General features: G+C 45.9%; 1 protein-coding gene across 1 annotated transcript in view; it reads left to right on the top strand.

Moving 5' to 3' along the window:
• The window catches only part of LOC118117326 (nuclear receptor coactivator 2), a 40,451-nt gene extending 20,589 nt beyond the window's left edge, over nt 1-19,862 (top strand). The window contains 20 exon segments of the mRNA XM_047341913.1: nt 1,541-1,644; nt 2,744-2,921; nt 3,482-3,670; nt 4,966-5,055; nt 5,257-5,397; nt 5,680-5,827; nt 7,391-8,639; nt 10,599-10,839; nt 10,969-11,190; nt 11,400-11,597; nt 11,704-11,809; nt 11,902-12,064; nt 12,365-12,655; nt 14,274-14,351; nt 14,985-15,053; nt 15,056-15,431; nt 15,828-16,068; nt 16,160-16,325; nt 16,695-16,763; nt 16,908-19,862. Coding sequence (XP_047197869.1) covers nt 1,541-1,644; nt 2,744-2,921; nt 3,482-3,670; nt 4,966-5,055; nt 5,257-5,397; nt 5,680-5,827; nt 7,391-8,639; nt 10,599-10,839; nt 10,969-11,190; nt 11,400-11,597; nt 11,704-11,809; nt 11,902-12,064; nt 12,365-12,655; nt 14,274-14,351; nt 14,985-15,053; nt 15,056-15,431; nt 15,828-16,068; nt 16,160-16,325; nt 16,695-16,763; nt 16,908-16,919 — 4,331 coding nt within the window. The 3' untranslated portion in view covers nt 16,920-19,862.
• The last annotated feature ends 618 nt before the right edge of the window (nt 19,863-20,480 follow it).

Here is a 20,480-nt window from a genome sequence, read left to right as displayed (position 1 = left end):
TTCTCACCATGTCCTTTCCTTTTGCTTTCCTTCATTTACCATCTTTTCCTTCCCTCCCCTTTCCTCTCTGTCCTTTTATGTTATGTTTCTTTCCTTGTTCTTTTCCTTTCCTTTCCTGTTCTCTCCTCCCCTCACTTGTCTCTATTCTCCTTTCCTTTCCTTTTGCTTTCCTTCAGTTACCATCTTTTCCTTCCCTCTCCTTTTCTCTCCCTCCCTCCTCATCTCCCTCCCGTTTTGTCCTCTGCCAGTCGGTGTCCACATGTTGTTGCACTGTTTGTGTCTGTAAAACAACAGCTGAATAAACACACACACACACACACACACACACACACACACACACACACACACACACAATGTTTCATCCCGTTTCTATTGCATTGAATAACAAATTAAAACCACACTTATCAGAAATGTAAAAACTTGAACATACGTCATTGTCATAAGAACTACCTAAAATCACAGAACCCATCTTTGAGAAAACAATCATTCCACATTTGAGCCGATGTCCCGTCTATTAACGTGGAGGTGGTGGGGTTATGACCTGTACTGCAGCCATCCACCAGGGGCTGATCGAGTCACTTGGACTTCACTTCTGCGTAGCGGCCGTGTCGTCATCTTTAGAGTTTAGTGGTTGGAAGCACACATCTTTGAGAGCGGATGAGTTGTGTGTTGCTCAGTTGTGCAGATTGGATCATGTGCAAAGTTGGATTTTGTGTTTCACAGGGATTTTCCTTTCTGTGCCGACTTGTTCACGTTCACAGAAAACCATGCACGTATAAATCACCGTTCGAACAGACGCAGCCTGTGCAACACAATAACCATATTTATTCGTGTTGTTCAAAAAGCTCGCACTGTGACTTTAACACTCCTCCACCTACATGACAGCCGCAGCGGGCTCTGCAGTGACAGGGTTTAAGGGCTGATGACTCTGTGCAGCTCTGGTCCCACAACAGGAATGTGAGCTATGTGGCCTAATGGGGCCATGGGAGGCTTAACAGTCCAGTGGTACAAGCAGCGAGGAGAGAGGAGACCGGCCTCTAATATGACTCTAAATGTGTGTAATGTACCGTGCATTAACTTGGCGATACCTGCTCCCTGTGACATCCCAGGCACTCAGACCTGCGGGTTTAACGGCACATCACCACACTGCTGGAAGACGGGAGTTTAGAGCTGACGTTATTATGAGGTTAAACTGAGGTTAAGTGATGTGTGTAATCAATGAAAAGTCCTCGTGTGTGTGTATATAACTCAAAGTGTGTGTGTGTGTGTTGCTGTATTTTTGCTTGAAGGCGAGAATACAATGTGTGAGAATTGAATATTTTTCTAAGAAGCTGAGTTTCATTTTCCAGGGAAACTAACAAACAAACGTGTGTTTTGATTTTCACCCTGAACTTTTGACCTCCCATCAAAACATCAATACATTCAACAAATTCCCAATTTCCCTTTCTAAAATACGTGTTTTATTTCCCTTATTGAAGAAAAGGGAAGAGGATAAATAAAGGCTCTTCACTACCCCCGTGTTTCTCGTTGTCTTTCACAGACAAAGCTCCGGTGGCGGATGCTGAGGAGGTGCAGAAGGCCGACGTCTCCTCCACGGGACAGGGCGTCATTGATAAGGACGCTCTTGGGCCCATGATGCTCGAGGTGGGTCACGACAGCAGTAACACAACAGCAGTAACACAAAGCAGAACACAGGAGGAGGAGGAGGAGGAGGTGCAACGATCACACAGAGAACGATGATTAATTTCTTTTGACGCCACTGACCTGTACTTGACCCCCAGAGTAGTTCGTAATCACGTTTTCACAAGTGACGCAACAGACTGCATCCGTCCAAATTAAGCCGTGCTCCTTCATCATCATCATCATCATCGCAGCGATATAGACGCTGACGAGGAAATCTGTCGTCAGTCGGACTGCCAGCGTTTCGTCTAGGTTGTTATTCGAAGCAAGACTGGAGCGCCGATCTGACTTTAAATGGTGTTGCACTTTACAGTTACAGAGAGATAAGAGTCCCCCTGGTTAGCGGCGTCATCTAGCCTTCTGGAGTTTGTGTGGATGTGTGTGTGTGTGTGTGTGTGTGCGTGCGTGTGCGTGTGCGTGCGTGTGCTGTCTGTACGCGCACGGGTGTGTGGTGACGTATAACATGAGACCCAGTGAAGTAAATACCTGACTGAAAAGCCAGATTAGAATAGGAGAGAAGGAGGCCACACACACACACACACACACACACACACACACACACACACACACACACACACACACACACACACACACACACACACACACACACACACACACACACACACACACACACACACACACACACACACGGGATATAAATAGCTTTCATCAGCCGTAATATTGACAAAGGCTTGAAGCAAAGGTTCTATTCTATTCTATTCTACTCCAGCATATATTTACAGTAGTAGTTGTGTAGCTTGTGTAGTCATGTGTGTAAAGCTAAAGGACAAATCACAGTCTGTACATATAGGTGGAAAATGCTGAGTAGACAGGAATGGAAACACACACACACACACACACACACTGCATAAACACTGCATAAACACACAAATCAAAACATCCAGATTTATTTAAAAAGGGTGGAACTGTTTTCCTTTTTCCATCCCCCTCTGTTCATATGTCTGCTGATCCTTTTAATCATCACTCTCTTCTCTGCCTCCTCTTTTCTCCCCCTCATCCCTTCCCCTTCATCGCCCCTTCCACTTTCTCCTCCCCCCCTCAGGCCCTGGACGGCTTCTTCTTCGTGGTCAACGTGGAGGGCAACATAGTGTTTGTCTCGGAGAACGTGAGTCAGTATCTGCACTACCAGCAGGAGGAGCTGATGAACACCAACGTCTACAGCGTGCTGCACGTTGGGGATCACGCCGAGTTCATAAAGAACCTGCTGCCAAAGAGCATGGGTAAGAACCACAGACGGTAAACTGGACGACATCTGATGGAGGTGTCCGTTCAGCTCCATGTTGCAGCGGTGACAGAGGATGTTTAGCTTCAGGGGCTGCATCCTCCGGAGGCTACATTTGAGGATGGATCTCGTCACAGCTGCACGACTAGCCTTTTACATGTGGAAGACAAATGCGTCCTTCCATTCCTGAGGGTGGATCCTTCTCGAATCAACCTATCCCAGGATTCATTGCACGCTGGCGGTGAAACTTACCATCTAGCTATGCAGATGATTAAGATGCAACAGTAAGAGCGAGACAAGCTGGTGACGCAAATAGGAAATCCTCCGTAGACCTGACTGTCTCGTTTGGGCTCCGCCTTAGTAGACTTCTTGGTCTTCGGATACTTGAACTTCATAAAACAAGTCTTCCTTCATCTTAGTTAACTCTTGTTGCGTCTCTAGTAGCAGGTAGTAGCTTTGCCTGCCTTTTATACTATAATTTAGCTGCAGTGCTTATATTTGTTTCTTATGACGTCGACTCCTTCAAATGTCCAGCCCCTATGTTTCTCTGTGTTCCAGTGAATCATCGCAGCGGTGATCCCTCCAACAGGAACAGCCACACCTTCACCTGCCGCATGTTGGTCAACCCCCACGTGGACGGAGAAGATCAGCCGACCTCTGACCAGCAGGACGCGGCGCAGCAGAAGTACGAGACCATGCAGTGTTTCGCTGTGTCCGAACCCAAGTCTATCAAGGAAGAGGGGGAAGGTACTGACTTTAACTAACATTGTCGTTTTCCACTTTGTGTCTCTCATTTAGTTCTATGTTTTTTGTCTCAGCCTCTTTTTTACTAACCATGTCTCTCCATTGGTTTCTCTGACTTCTTAGTTTTGCCCTTCATCATAAAATCTCTTCTTCTCTCCCCATTTCCACCTCTGTCTCGACTTTCCGTCACTTTCCCATCACTCCATCCATCCCCCATCCTTCTTGTCTCTTGTGTCCTGTCCTCCTTTCGTCTACTTTCCCTCCCATCCATTGGGAGAGACTAATTAGTGCGTGGCACTTTGTCATTTCCCCATCTTATCTTATCAAACCACATACACACCAGGGACAAGAGTCTTTCTGGCGCTCTCATTTTAGACGTCTGACAGCCAGATACTGTGCCGATCTGTCCCCTGACAGCAGGAGGATGTCTGGTGGACAGACTGAGGGCTGCAGGTTGAGACGGAGGTGGAGGGTGTTGTGTTGAAGCTGCTGTGGTGTTGAGGTTGTGTTGAAGGAGACCTGCTGCTCATATTCAGGTTCATGAAGGTTTACATCCTCTAACGTTCAGAAAACGCGTCTCTTTCCTCACACAAACATTTATTTAGCGCACAAAATGTCCGACTTGAATGTGTTTGATTACGCGTCTGATAAACTGTCGAGTGAATTAAACGAACACAAAGTTGACTTCGAGGACTGTACGTTTTCTAATAACTTCTGATTAGTGTTGGTGTTTATTGTTAAAGTTGACAGGATTGGTCTCTTAAGTTTGTGACATCTGAAACTGTTAGTTAGCAGGTTTATTAAAAAACCACAGGACTTGGAAGGATGCGGTTTGGATTAGGAAAGAACCCATTGGGTTTTGTTGTGGATCCGGATCAGGGGACGGATCCAGGATTATTATGAGATAGGGAATTTAAATTTTGTTAACCGAATCGTTAGGGTGAAAACACCAGTGATGGTGTTTGACTGGAGTACATTACATTTAGAGGTATTTCTAATCTTCTCCTTGACACGTGTACATTCCTCGTGAGAAGGTGCGGACAGGGTAAAATAAAGCGAACGTGTTTCCTTGTGTTTTAATGAGGGAAGAGCTGAAGCTTAAGCAGGTGTGGAGCCCGAACAAGAGACCACCCAAGAGAGTGAGCGAGTGGTCAGGACAAAAAAAAGCCAGTCACAGTTTCTTTATGTAACCGCTCCCCATACACATTCCTACATACATTATATTATAAGTATTGTGTGTAGTCGCAGGATGTGACGAGAAATGGTTTCCATCAACCCGCATTTTTCCAAATGTGCAGATTTCCAGTCTTGTCTCATCTGCGTGGCAAGAAGAGTCCCGGTCAAAGAGAGACCTGTGATGAAGTTCACCACACGGCAGGACCTTCAAGGTTTGTACCTTAATGCAATGTCCTGTTACGATCAATGTGGATCACGTGGATATCCTAGTATGTATGTTATCGTAGGTTGTTGGGAAACCTGATTACTTCAGACACACAGTAAGGGTTAGCGCTCCAGGCCAGTGGTTAAGTGACAGTCACTGCTGCTCCACATCGTCTGCTAACACCAGTTCCATCCTCGTGCCCGTCCAGGTAAGATCACATCGCTGGACACGAGTCTACTGCGGGCATCCATGAAGCCGGGCTGGGAGGACCTGGTGCGACGCTGCATTCAGAGGTTCCACCTGCAGAACGAAGGGGACATGTCCTTCGCCAAAAAACACCAGCAGGAAGGTGATTATTAACAGAACCAACGGAATTTCTCGGTTGCTGCTGTTTTTGTTTTTAGGCCAGTACATATAAACTGTGCTGTTGGCGACCAAGTATGTTTAATGTGGAGATTTTGAGGATTTAGTAGAATTTCTACCTAATATGCTGTTTTTAATATCAGCAATGATAACTATCTGCCACTCGACTTCATCAGTAAATAAATCTATTATTGAAGTACTTTTAAGGCAATGTATTGACAGAAATCACAGTATTCTGTCTTGCTTGTTTCTGTTTGGGTCTTTCCAGTGTTGAAGAACGGCCAAGCGCTCAGCCCCATGTATAGATTCTCCCTGGCAGACGGAACCACCGTCTCAGCCCAGACCAGGAGCAAGCTGGTCCGATCTCCCACCACCAGTGAGCCACAGCTCTACATGTCGCTGCACAGCCTGCAGAGGTACGAGCCACTCGGACTTTAACTCTGCTGCAAAGTGTCTTTAATTCAATCTCAGGACGTTTTCTCACCTGAGAGTCTGAATCCAGCTTCATGTGTTTGTTCCGTAGTTTCATTTGATCTGGTTAGTTTTGGTTTCACATTGTAATTTATGGACTAAAGAATTTTGTCTGACATGCGTACGTCCTGTCGTCATCACCTACGTGGGCGGCGTCTACCTATACTTGACTCTGACTGGTTTGTAGACGGCGTCTGACGTAGGCGTGTTGGCGAAGTGAATGAAGCGCTTCATTTGGTTGCCATGGTAACATCATTATGGTATCACTCCCAGCATCAGCACCTTCAGGCGCAGTGCTCTACAGTACCACAGTACTCCACACTAGTTCAAATGCAGCAAATGAACGTCCTCGTGGTTCAAACATTAGATCGTCGCAGCTGCTTCCTCTTCTTCTTTTTCTTCTTCTACAGTTTAATGCTGTCTCTACTTCCTGTGATTGGTCAAGAAATGTTCTTCCTAAACCTGCAGCGATTCTTTCCAGAGAGCTTCACACTTCTCCTCCAATCAGTGGAGACAAGTTATACGATTTCATGGCAGTGAATCACGAGTTTTGCCCTGTAGCAGCCACTCAAGAACAAAGTTCATCTTTAAAATCTAAATTCTTCTTAAAATGAACATTTACTTTCCACTCATCTTAGAAAAAACCTCATATAATGACTTTAATTACAGAACAACAGATTTTATTTTTAGGCCGTCTCTCTCTTCTTTCTCTTGTCGACCTGTGTTGATCACATGTTCCCTCTCAGGCTCTTTGGAGGAGGGGGTGCATCACTGCAGTGTGGATAACAAACAAAGAGCCTGTTATTAACAGCTTCCGCCGCATGTATAGACCAAAACACACACAAGCATCACCAGCCAGTTCAGTCTGCAGCACTTCCATCCCTTCCTCCCTCTCCTGGGAGCCACTCAACCAGTATCCAGCTGCTGGTACGACCCTTCCCTTCATGGTCTGGACGTCGGGTCAGAGAGCGATGCCAGGACTTGTTGCCCACAGCCTCGCGGATCAATGGCGAGAACTTGGCCTTTTCTACTTCCACAAGTTTCACATTCAAATGTATCGCTCCGGCATTCAGCACAATGGGAGCTTTGTGTGTTTGGTGTGGGGCTGAAGCCGATCCATGTTGAAGGCTCTCTCTCTCTGCTACGTCTTTGTTTTCCCACTTGTGTACACTGCTGTTAAGAGCTGCTATCTGTTTGTTTCTTCATGACGAGACTAATTGAAGCTGAAAGAAAGGATATGACTAAACCTCTTCAGAATGCCACTCATCACTTTCTGTATGTATTCACTGAAATTCAGCAGTAGTTCTGAAAAACAGAAACTTTACTGTATTTTTACACTGTAATTAAATTTACAAAATCTTGCTTTTCTTATTTAATCACAGGTGGTAGTTGACTTTTGTTAAAATGGGGTTATTAAGAGAAATTGTAATTGTTTTACACGATTAAAACAAAAAACAAGCAGCACTGGACCAGGACTGATTCTTGTTCCTGTTTCCTTCTTCCTTCAGGGATAATGTTGGTGGAATGACCACGTATGCACCAGGCGGGCAGGTCGTGGTCAAGCCAATGACCCCAACCAGTGCGAGTGGTCCCTCCGCTTCCCCTGACGCCAGTGTCACCAGCAACACCCACCACTCCATGTCAGCCCCCAGCACCCCTGGACGGGGTTTCGGGGCTGTATCGGGTCGGGCGACCACGCCTCAGGGGAACAGCCACGGACTCAAGCTGGGCAGCCCCTCTGCCCAGGGAAGCCCCAGCGTCAGTTCAGGGGCCCAGGGTGCAATGCTGTCTCCTCGTCATCACCAGAGTCCCGGCATTCCGGCTAGCAGCAGCAGCTGTAGTAGCCCTCACCTCCCCCAGCACCCCCCTGGTTCCTTCTCTCCTGTCGCCGGCCTCCACTCGCCCGCATCCGTGTGCAGCAGCACCGGAAACAGCCAAGGGTTCAACTCCCTCAGTGCCCTGCAAGCCCTCAGCCAGGGCCACAGGGTCACCCAGGGCCTCACAGAGGGCCAGCATCCAGATTCACCTGACAGAAAGCTGGCTGGCCTGCAGAGCCCTCTTCACTGCAGCAGCACAGGAAGTAGCCAGCTAGCGAAGAACCATCCCAGCTTAGAGGCTGACTTGTTTGGGACTTTTGGGGAGCAGCAAGACTTGTTGTTGTCCCAAAACCAGGAAGGTGAGCAGGGGGAAGACAAAGACGGTGACCCTGACAGCTTCGACAGTAATGGAGGTGAGCTCGGCGACGCCACAAACCGCCTTCTCAACACCAAAGGGCACACGAAGCTGCTCCAGCTCCTCACCACTAAGTTAGAACCCTCTGACCCCGGCTCACCACCGGGGGCCCTCAGGGACGAGCAGAACTGCAAGGACCCGCTGAGCAGGGTCGGGGGTGTCGGTGGGGCTGGGCATAACAACTACTCCACTTCATTAAAGGAGAAGCACAAAATTCTCCACCGGTTGCTGCAGAACAGCACCTCGCCTGTGGAGTTGGCCAAGCTGACGGCGGAAGCTACCGGAAAAGACGCCATTGGTCCCGAGTCCGCTTCGGCGGACAACATGGCCTCACTGGCTGAACTCTGCATTAAGCAGGAGCCGGGCAGCCCCAAAAAGAAAGACAATGCGCTGCTACGCTATTTGTTGGACAGGGACGATAACGGCATCCTGGATAAAGCCACGAAGATGGAGCCTGGCGATGGACCTAAGCTGCCCAACATTAAGACAGAGAAACAGGAAGTGGGTTTCAACATGGCGGACCAGGTCAGTTTACAGTATTTACAGATAATCCAGTAAGTCATGTATGAAGCATTTCATTAGGTCAAATGAGAGGTTTTGCTCATTTTAAATGAAATATCTTTGGGTTTTTGGACGGTTGGTCAGATAAAAGAATCCCTCTGAAGACATCACCTCGGTAGCCATCAGAGATTAAGCTGAGACGGTATTTTAGTGGTCATATTTAGTGGTAATATTTGGTGGATTCTGCTCCTCTCAGGCTCCATAGTTTTGCCAACGTTCGTATTTTGTGGCCTCCAGTGGTGAAAGTGAGAGGTACACCTGAACTCTAACGCGTGTTCTAAGAGTGTAGCTGTCTTGTTTGTTTCTCACACAACAACGTTTAGCCATTGAAAGTGCAGGTGCATTCACATAGAGGCGGAAAACAACTGAGGATCCGTTGAGCAGTTGTACCTCCGGAGTGGAAGTGGAGGAGAGGCCCTCTCCCAGGAAGGTTTCTCGTTTGCTCTTTGTAGAATGAGACGAGGTTTTGTTGAGCTGGAGCTGAATAAGGCAGGAAGCTGTTTGTGTTGTTCCTCAACAGACGTTTAAACTCCTCTGATGAAGTTCCAGCTCACGGGAGAAACAGAAAGATGAAGCGAAGAGCAACGTGCATGTAAAGTAGCAGGTCACTCAGAACGTGTTTTATCGAGGGTGCGAGTTGTGTTCACAGTCGAACTTAACACAACGTTTCACAGACTTTGTGTAAATCAGATATAGGATTAAAGAAATGAAGAATAAATTGAAGGAGCAGTAGGTGTGAGTGTCTTTAGGGTTTGCAGGAGCAGTTATGAGAACATGCAGAAGAACATGTGACTGTTTGTGTTGTGTATCTGGTTTACAGATTGTGTGTTCATGTGAGAATGTGTTGGATTTTGTTCCACTGTATTTGTGCTTCCAGGGTAATTGAATATGTAAACGTGTCAGTGTGTAACATTCACTGGTGCACATCAGATCTAAAATGTAAAAATGTAAATGTCAGGCTTGAAATATTTGACTCCTATTGTGTCAAAGACCTAAAGTGGCTTTTTAGTGACATCTAGCGGCAGCTGTGGGTAACTACAAAAGGCTGTTTCGTGAATGCAGGTTAAAATCTTGCTTCCTGTTAGTTTGCTGACATTCCATCAGATGATGTATGAGCCTGTTTATCACAGTGATGTTCATCGTTCACTCACTTCACACTGAAGCAAAGCTCATGTGCCTCCTCATAGACGAGACGTGGCAGAGAGGATGCACCACAAATGTTGGATATATACATATATATACTCTTATATATATACTACGACTGGACGTAGACAGTTTTTTGGGGGCATGTCCTTCACGTCCCCTTTTGAAATGTTCCCCTTTATGTGTGGTAATATAGAGGTCGAGGTGTGTGTGTGTGTGTGTGTGTGTGCGTACTGTAGCTAAACCGAGCTATGACTGTGTGTCTTATTGTACATCACACATGACCTCATTAGTGCCGGCAGTTTATTTTTAGCTCCTCCTCTATTCATCAGCCAAATGCCCGGAGGAAACCATCCCTGTCAGTGTGTGTGTGTGTGTTTGAGTTGTGGGTGTGTGTCTGTGTGGAGAGTGAAGTTGCAATGTAACACTGAGTTGTTATCAATAGTGAATATACAAGTTCACGTTCGTTATATAAAAATGCATTTTCACATTTTGCCTTTGATTCATTAGTATTTTTTGTCTCACTCTTAAATCCAAAAGTGAATTAAACAAAACACGAAGACTGAACTTCTTTAAAATGTTTTAATTATATCAAATAAATGGGTCAAAAAAAACATTTTGTGATGGCAACATTTTAAAACCTTTTAAAATATGAAGAATTCTAAACAGAGTTCGGTGGATGTCAGTGGAAACTTCTCGACTGACGCTGTCCCAGGGAAAATGTCTTGTTGCGTTTTGTTTTGTAATTTAAATGTTTTTTTTGTTTGTTGCTGATCTCAGGCCAGTGAACTTGAGGACCTTCTGGAGGACCTGCAGAGTGGCGGCCAGCAGCAGCTGTTTGGAGCCCAGCCACCAGCTAGAGGACCACCCTCCTCTTCGTCCTCTTCCTCCTCGGTGCCGCCCGGGTCCTCGGTGGACAAACAGACCATCATCAGCGATATCCTACACATGAGCGACAACAGCGGCGGCAGCAGCAGCCCCCCCAGCCAGCACAGAGCCTTCCCTCCCATTGGCCCAGCAAGTGCGTCTGAAAAATGCTAAAATCCTCCGAATCTCAATGAGGAAATTTGAAAACATTCATCACATTTGTCCCTCAGCAAACATGTGTGAACATTTATAATTTATGAGTAAACGTGTGTCTTCTCCCCAGCAGGTTTCAGTGGAGCCAGGCCGGGCCCCCCGGGTCGAGCTGCTCCCCCTGTCAGGAGCATGTCCCTGGACGGCAGCATGGGCACCAACCCCAACGCCGCCAGGCCTTTCCCTCCTCATCACAGGAACATCAGCCCCTACACCTTACTGCAGCATCAACAGCAGCAAGGCATGATGGGAAGTCACGCAGGCATGGCCAACCAAGCTGCGATGGCCAACTCGGGTGAGGCTGGAAAAAGAAAACTAGCCAATGCAGCTTTTTAACAAAGACACGAGCTCTGATGTCGTATCTTAAATAAGTTTATGTAATAGAACATCCTGAAAGTTGATCTGGCATCTTCTCACATCTTTATTGTTTCTAATAAAAGAACATTTGAGCTTCTCTATTTTATAAAAATGACTCTACTTGTGTAATTCGTCCCCCTGAATCAGGCATGCTGACAAATGGGTCGATGCGAGGCTCCATGCAGCAGGGCTGGGGCCCCCAGGGGCCAATAGGGGGTCCCCAGGGGCAGATGATGGGCCAGGGGATCGGACCTGGGCGCATGGTCCCCACCATGAACACTGGGCTCCCCACGAGAGGCCCCCCTGGATCCAGAGCAATGGTGAACATGCAGATGATGGGAAATGGTGAGAAAAAAAAGATGGATGGATAATAGAAAGAACGAGAAAAACTACGACACCGACTATCATCAAAAGCATAACCGATCCTGACATTTGCATTTCTTTGCCGCAGAGATGGAGATGGCGAACCCTTCCTACCCTCAGCAGCAAGCCCCGCCCAATCAGACGGCACCGTGGCCAGACCGAATGATGATGGATCACTACGGAAACCAAAGCAGGTTTGGCATTTATTTAACCTGTCAGCCGATCAGCGGTTTGAATGTGAGCTCCGTGTCGATCCTCGTGACACTAACGCCGAGGTGTCTCTCAGGTACGGCGTTCCACAGGCGGATGGGATGGGGTGTTGCTCCATGGGGCCCGAGGGCCAGCCGGACGAAGGGGCCCTGCTGAACCAGCTGTGCTCGGTGCTAAAGGACTATGAGGGTCTGGAGGAGATTGACAAGATGCTGGGAATCCCAACGCTGGCCAGACAGGTGAGGCCCTTTCAGACTGATAACATTATTTAAATAGGATGTGTTTTATAATGATTACTTGTTTTGAGTCCAACAGTCCCCTTAAATTTCAAGTTGCACCAAATTTCCCACAGTCGTAGATATTAATTCTGTGTTCTGTGTCCAACCCGACCCGAGCCCCCTAACCCCCACGATTACAAGAAAGTTCAGTGTAATAAATCATAACTGAACCCGACTAGAACCTAAATATAGTTTCAAAACACAATACACATTTTGTATTTATTCCCCTTCCTCATATCTCACCATCCTCCCTCCCTGCAGGCTCCTCTGTCAGACCAGGACAGTATGAAGCCTCCCCAGTACAGCCAACACTACGGCGGGCAGCCAGGTTATGGCGGCATTCCATCTGACGGCGGGTTCCACGGACCCTCTATGGTTGGCCACATGGGGCAGCAAAGGATGCCACCTGCTGGTTACCCCCCAATGATGAGGATGCCTGGGGGTGTGGGGCCCAGGCATGCAGGAATGAGGCCAGGGGCTCCCAGTGCAGGAGTGCCACCTCAGCCCAACAACCTGAGGCTCCAGCTGCAGCACAGACTCCAGGCCCAGCTGGTAGGTCACGTGTCCAATCCCTCCTCTGTCAGTTCTGTGCTGCTTATCGACCTCAGACCTGTGGAAGGGGGGGACAGACTATCACATGCATCTGTGACTGTCCACTGAGACCTCATTGGGTTTGTGTCCTACGTGTTTAAGTGATCGTCTCTGTCCGTCAAACGATCGTCGCAATTGGTCCACAGAGTAAATTCACCACTTGCTTTGCTCGTCCTCTGTGTTTAATTAACCTAATTGGTTAATTGGAGACTCCAAGCTGCCTGGAGATGTGATGCGGACGTGTTTCTGTGTGTCGCCCCTGTGATTCGCTGGTGATCTCTGCAGGGTGCACCCCCGTCTCTCGCCCCAACGTCAGCTGGGATTGGCTCCAGCTTTCCCCCACGACCGCCAAGGCGATAAGTGGCGTAGATAATAGATGGATGGATATTTTTCTTTTTTGAAGAAATTGAATAATGGATCCTTACGATTGTTTGATATGTGCCAAACCTCATTACCATGAAAAAGATGGTGTGATTGTTCCGTACTGAGATTCAGAGTCTCTTTCTGTAGCAGCCTCCACATGAAGCACACACACATTGTTCTTCTTACGCGGTGATGCTGGAGAACGGACAGTGATGCTGACAGGGTTCGGCAAGTTTAAACTCAACGGCAGCAGCAGCCGGAAAAGGAACAGACGTGTTTCAGCTCGCTGCCTTCATCAGCAACTCCACTTAACAATCAACACACATGCATGCGGTGTGCACTTAAACACACACAAAACCATACACGCACTCACAAAGATTATTTCTTGACTGTACGTTATGTGCCTGGCTGTTAACACACACGTCTGTGTATTTCCCTCACAAGGTTCCTGTTCTGTTACCGTGTTGTTAATGCATTCAAGTACTTTTTTCAGTTTCTGCACATGTTCATGTCTTTGGATACTAGTTCATTTATGTTGAGGCTCCAAATTGTCCAATAATGTTGAAATGTGATAATTCCTCAGAGGTGACTGACCTCTGAACAGCCCGTTCCTACGATACATTACAGTCTAGAGCGCCACCCGGTGGAGAGTTCTTACTTCTGCACACGAATCTTCAACATTCCTGTTGGTGCCAGTTTGGAAACAGTGAAGTCAAAGTGCGGACGGAGGAAAAATACTTATTAACTGCTGCTGATCTGCAGATACATAAATGAGTCATTCGAATTTTATTATGTTCAATGCATTCCAGTGCCAGTCTAAACAAAACCCAAACCACGACAGTCTTCGTGCTTTAGGGGGAAGTGTCTAAAACAAAAAGTGTAGTTGTTTGGTTCACTCCGCTTGTCAGTGGGAAAGACTTTAAATAGCTTCTGTCTCCGTCTGTGTAGTTTGAGAGGTAATGTGGTCCAGGATTACTCTACTTCACTTCGTCTTCAGTTACGAGGAAGTGATTCTCGGGCTCTGATATTCCTTCAAATCTGTCGTACTTGATATAGATCTTTAAAAAGTCTTAAATCTGCAGAAACCCTGAGGGCTGATAAAGTGAACAGAACCTGGCTCTGAGCTTTGAGCCGCACGTAACCACCAACTTTGAATTCACGTGGATTCACTGATGAAACATGAGAGTAATAAAGACTGTGTCCATCCCCCGTGCAGAACCGTCAGCCGGTGGGGAACCAGATGAGTGGAGTCTCCAACATGAATCTACCTCTAAGGTCTAACGTACCAAACCAGGTCAGTGGGTGTAAATGATGTGTTTCCATGGTAACTCATTGACTGTGTGTTGTATGTTTGCTCATAGACTGTTGATATAGATGGACGATGCATCTGTTGTAAAAAAAAAAATGAAGCCAAAATATCCTGCTGCCATCTTGCACCGATGTCATCTGGAGTTTGTGCAGCCGTGATTATTGTGATTTGAAAGTGTTATTGAGACACGCGGCCGACCAATCACGAGTCAGTCTCAGCTGTCGATCTCGATATGATAGCTGGAAAACTTAATCGAATAACTAATTGAAACCTAAAATGACAAAAAAACTATATATATATTATACATATTACTATTTAACGTGCAGACTGACCCATCTACTAACGTGGAGGAGGCAGAGTTTACCACCTATTCCACAGAACGCCACCGGGAGGCAGCTGCCATGTCGTCCATCTTTATTCATGCATTAGTTTGTATTAGTTTTATACAGTAAACCCTTGCAACCATTCATAAAGGGAAAAGTGTGTTAGACTAATTTGATTTCCTTATAAGTTGTAGTAATATTAGTAGTGAAACAATAATCGGATTAAATCAGTGGGGAGTGATTTGTGTTCGTTCCTTTGAATGGCGTCGTCATCTCTCTGTGTTTCCTCCTGCAGGGAACCCTCAACGCCCAGATGCTGGCCCAGCGTCAGCGCGAGTACCTCAGCAACACCCTGCGCCAACGCCGCAGCAGCAGCAGCAGCAGCAGCAGCAGCAGCACCTGCACCACCAGCGTGCCATGATGATGCGGACTCAGGGCATCAACATGCCACTCAACATGCCCAGCGGGGGCGCCGCGCCCACGCCGATGCCCATCGGCGGCACCAACCCGCGTCTCCCGCAGGGCAACCCGCAGCAGTTCCCCTACCCGGCCTCCAGCTACGGTACTGGCCTGCCCTCTCCTCCTCCACCTCCTCATCCCAGCTCCTCCAGCCCCTTCTCCTCCTCTCTCTCCCCCAGCCGTCATCTGACTAGCCAGGGCATGATGGGAAATGTAGGCGGGCAGTACGGCGGGGTAATGAGTCCGCCGGCTCAGCACAGTGCCTTCCAGTTCAGCAGTTCAGGTATATGATGAGAGCACGGCAGCGGTGGTCTGTGTTTGATTCTGGGTGGTGGAATATAATCTCTGTTGAAATCAAGTTGATTGGGTGCATGAACAAATGTCTTGAGATTGTTTTAATTTCACCCAGTCAGGAAAATAACTGTGGTGGAACTGGTAAAACAGAAATCTTCTCTTTCCGTCTCCTGTTTTCTGTTTGTTGACTTCGTGCGTCTGTCTGTCAGTGTCGTAGAGATTCTACTTCCTGTTGCTCTTTCAGCTGCAGGACTGAGATGATAAGGAAAAGATTTGAGATTTCTCAAAAGTCAAGTCTGTCCCGTTGTTAAAGATCTGAGAGGAAACAATCTACAACGTAGCTGTCTAATCTCCGTTTGACCCGTTTATCTGCTTCATTCACCAGGAATGAGCCAACAGCAGCAGCACCAGGATCCAGTGTCAGGCTTCTCCTGTGGGGCTGCGACCCCTCAGAGCCCCCTGTTGTCCCCCAGGATGGGGCAGGGTCAGAGCCCCATGCTGCTGCAGAGTCAGGGCCAACCACAACCCCAACCCCAGGGCCCGAACCAGGGAGGACCCCCCAGCTACCAGCCCAGCACAGACCTCAACGGGTGGCCCCAGCCTGCCAACATCTCCACCAGCAACAGGTAGAACCAGATTCAGGATTCCTGTGAACATGCGTCTCAACAGCAGGGATCAGATCAGTCTTTGAGATTATCGAACGTCATCTTCTTTCAGCGTGTACCCACAGCAGTCCCAGTCCCAGTTCTCCACACAGCCCAACGCAGGAATGTACAACGGCAACAACCACAGCATGAGCCTGGGAGTCCTGGCCGGCAACGGTGGCAACATGAGCCAGATGTCAGGACAGATGAGTTCCATGACGCCCATGAGCACAGAGCAGGTGAGAGATTTACTTCTTGCTGCTTCATGTCGAGAACCCCGATGATCAACGTCTACTGTCGGATTCATCTTGATCACGTCTGCTTCTCGGTGTTATACTTGTGTTTCCTGTGTTTCAGTTATTCCTCAACTAAAGCAGCAAAATCATTGTTTGTTTGTGTTTTTAATCGAATGTTGTAAAGACAGTTGTTGGTTAAATCAGGTACATTTTAGGGGAAATTTGTTTTCACGCCCAGTTCAGCACAGATTCACACAAATAGACGTATAGGAAATGTAACTCTTGACATGTCCTCAGTTGTCATCCTTAGTATTTGGGTGTAAGTGAACACATTCAGCAGTTGTGTTGATGCTGCTTGTGTTTGTGGCACAGGTGAGTGACAACAGCCTGATCTTGGAGCAGCTGTGTCAGGAGCTGACGCAAGACGATGACGCCAATTCTGTAAGAATTCTAATTTCTAATAACCTTGACATTGTGTTATTACCGGTTGTACAGAAGCTTTCATGGAATCAGTCTGATTATTTGATTTAAAAATAAAAACACGACCTGATCTATTCTCTGTCTTTGATTTTCTGCCTCTCACAGAACTTTTGCTGACCCCTGCTGAGGCAACGGGTCCGAAACACCAGCTTCAGCTCGTGAAGAAACGAGGAGCGGGATGGAAACCCTGCTCCCGCTCTCACTCGTGATGGACGCTCACATGGTGACATGATGTAAAAACCCTCTGAACCGCAGCCACTTCACTTTGGCTCGTTCAGAAAATCAGACATTATGAGGAAGCTGCCGTCTGAGCCATCCTAACAGCAAATACACAAACTGAAGAATCACAGAAATTGTCACAGCGCATTCAGGTTTTTATGATTTATTCCTTAAGTTATGAGATAATATATACGCGTCCGTAAATTCGGATTCCAGCTGGAGTCGGATGAAACGAAAGCAGAGCATCCATTGTTATCTTCACTAACTCCTTCATTTTAAGTTAATGTCAACTAAACACTGGGATTTATTAAGAAACATTTCATTTTTTTTTTAAATAAAAGGAAACATGATAAACACTGAAATACAAACAGAGACAGGTTTTGCTGTTAGCATGTGCTCTGATCAGATGAATGTATTCCTAAACTTTTACCTGTGGGTCTCTCAAGTCTCTGAAGCAGTGTGTGTGTGTGTGTGTGTGTGTGTGTGTGTGTGTGTGTGTGTGTGTGTGTGTGTGTGTGTGTGTGTGTGTGTGTGTGTGTGTGTGTGTGTGAGCGAGAGACTGAAACCATGTCCCAGATTGACACTGGAGAAGTGAACGATCGACAAGCATAAACAAAACCTCTTGATTTTAACATTTATGGTTCTATTTTCGAGCCCGACTGAAAGACGTCAAATTAGACGGTTTCTGAAAAAAAAAAATATTTTAAAAAGATATTTATAGTTTTGAAGGAAATTTTTAGAGATTATTTGTATGACATGAAAAAGAAAATCAAGGATATCTTTCTTCAAAGTGAAATCTCTCAGAATGGTACATTTTGATGTCGATTTTAATATAATTAATATATTTCAACTGCTGTAGTTACTGGGGAGCTGTATCCCTGTTTAATGACTTTTTGAATGAAGGTAAATGTGTATAGATAGTGTACATACTTAGATTTATAAAAAAAAAAAAAACATTTTCCCCAGAGTGGTAAAGCAAAGCAGCAGACGAGAAATCATTTCACAGGTTGAATTAAACCTCAGTGGGGGACTCAGCTAACCTTAGCATTAGCAGCTCCAAGCTTTCTGGTTGAAGAGCAGATTGTTTTATGAATATACGTAATATTTCTTTTTCTCTCCTGGTCGGCCGCTTCGGTTCGGAATGACACAGCTTCTCGGCTCTTTCGTCGTCAGGTGAAAAGTCAGACTCGTGCAGTTTATGACAAACAAAACCGCTCTTGCTGCAAATGACAACGCTCTGAACTAAGATGGTGTCCGGGAGTAAACGCCGCTTAACGCCATCCTGTTGTTTGTGCGTTCGCTTCGCCCACTGAGATTTTTTTCCACTGTGATCATTTCTGCCTCCGAAGCAGCTTTGCCTCGACACAACGTGTGTGTGTGTGTGTGTGTGTGTGTGTGTGTGTGTGTGTGAAACTAATAAAAAACTCTTATTTGAAATGAGCCTTTGTGGTGGCGACGCACTGGCAGGACTCACTCTTAGAATTGCAAGCTGAAGGAGAAAAGTTGTGAAGTTGTGTGTCGGTTTGTTGTGTGTCGGCTGCGATCTTTGAACGACGACACATTCTCTTCGTGCCCGTGAACCATCGACTGCAAATAAAGACGGACGATGTTTCCTCCTGTTGTACAAAAAATGAAGCCAAATCGTGACGCGTGATTAAAACTTGCTAAACTAACAGAAAAATTTATTTAACATACTAAGTACTTTGGCTTATTAGTTTGGTCCATTTCCCATCTGCTAACATGGAGGAGGTGGGGTCACCAGGGGGCGATCGGGAGGATTTGGCTTCACTTTTCGTAGCTGTCGTGTCGTCCATCTTTTATTGTGGGGATACTTGAACTGAACCAATTTAAAAGGTGCTGACTCACACGAGCCTGTAAAACTCACTGTAACCACGACACACGTGGATTTATTGAAATCTGCTGTGAACGAATGATTCTATGAAAAGTCCTGAACGTCAAACTCGTCATTACACGTCGATGTAAACTCATTTTGACTGATAGGCTATTTATTTTTCTTTCTCTCTCGATTCATAGAAACATTTGTGATCAATTGCAAAAATACTGTAATGCATGTATGTACCTGAAGATGCTAAAGACGTAGCGTAAGGCCTTAGCGATGTGGTTGTTGTATGTGTCCCACGCGGCTCAGTGAGTGTTTGACCACTTCATACTGTAGATGTAAAAATTACACAACCAGGAATTTGTATCTTCTCTCCCAAGAAACGACACAAACCGAATTAACTCGAAATTATGACAATACTTTGTTCGCATTTTGTTTAGAAAATATTACTGCAGCTTAGAGGAAAGTCAAAATGCTCTGCTGTGGTTTCTGAGATTTCACTTCAACAACCGTTTTGTGTAGGGATGAATATCAGCATCACAGATTTTCAGAAAAAGCTCCAAACAAATGTAAAAATGAAGATGTGTCCTAAATACAAGCATCTGAATTTAATCTAAAAGTGAAATCTAATATTTCTTTTGTGCTGTAATGTTTTTAGAAAATATTCTTAATACGCCCTTTTTTTTTGTGTGATTATTCTCCGAGGCTTGATTCCTCAGGATCCTGTTTTTAGAACCAGTTTTGATTTGAGGTGTTTCTCAGTAAAATGTATATTTCAGAGCAAAAGGTCAAAGTGTGAGAAGAGTCTGAGTTCAAAGATCAGTGTCTGCAGGTTTTCAGGAGGTTGTCGGTTCAGTTCTTTACTCAGAGTGAGTGTGTTATTATGCAAAAGTCCAGACGTTCACACCACTTTATGCAAGCTGTCCCCACTAATGTTGCTTTTGCCAATGCTACTCGTTAATTTATGATTCATGCCACTGTAAATAAATTATTTTTATGGAGCGGAGCCGCCTCTGTCTTTTTATTCCATCAGCTGGGACGTGAACTTTCCTGTGTCATTGTCTCCATCGTTCACGTGGATGATATCAACATGTGCATGTTTAGCTTAGTGATGATTTATCCTCATCCACCTGAGAGATTAATGATTTTTCATCCTTGTAAAACTGAATGTTGGTTCTGCCTGTGTGCAGTGCTCGCTTTTCACCAGCAGGAGGAGACACTTTGCTGAGACGCTGTGAAATGAAACATTCTCATGATTTTCCATCATGAATTCAACTAAAGTTTAATCCTAATATTCTATAATAAACTCAGATATAATACTGAGATATCCATGTGTCAAATATCATGTTTTATATTCACAGAGTCAGATACAGTCAGGGAGATAAAGCTTCCAGCAAACAATCGCTCAAGGTCATGAACTTTCCCGAAAGGTCGTGGGTTCGATCCCAAGTCCAAATAAATCTGTAATAACTTGTTTACACACACGTACAAGTATAAACTATAATAATATAGAAGATTAGAAATGACTCGGGGACCAGAGAGATGATTAAATCCACACAGGACAGTTTATTTTAAATATCTAAAATGTTTAGGTTCAATTAATTTGTTTGTGCAATGAC

This window comes from Hippoglossus stenolepis, chromosome 11, assembly GCF_022539355.2.
Source record: "Hippoglossus stenolepis isolate QCI-W04-F060 chromosome 11, HSTE1.2, whole genome shotgun sequence".
Lineage (NCBI taxonomy): Eukaryota > Metazoa > Chordata > Actinopteri > Pleuronectiformes > Pleuronectidae > Hippoglossus > Hippoglossus stenolepis.
Note: the sequence above shows the minus strand (reverse complement) of the source record. Positions and strands in the feature narration are given on the sequence as shown.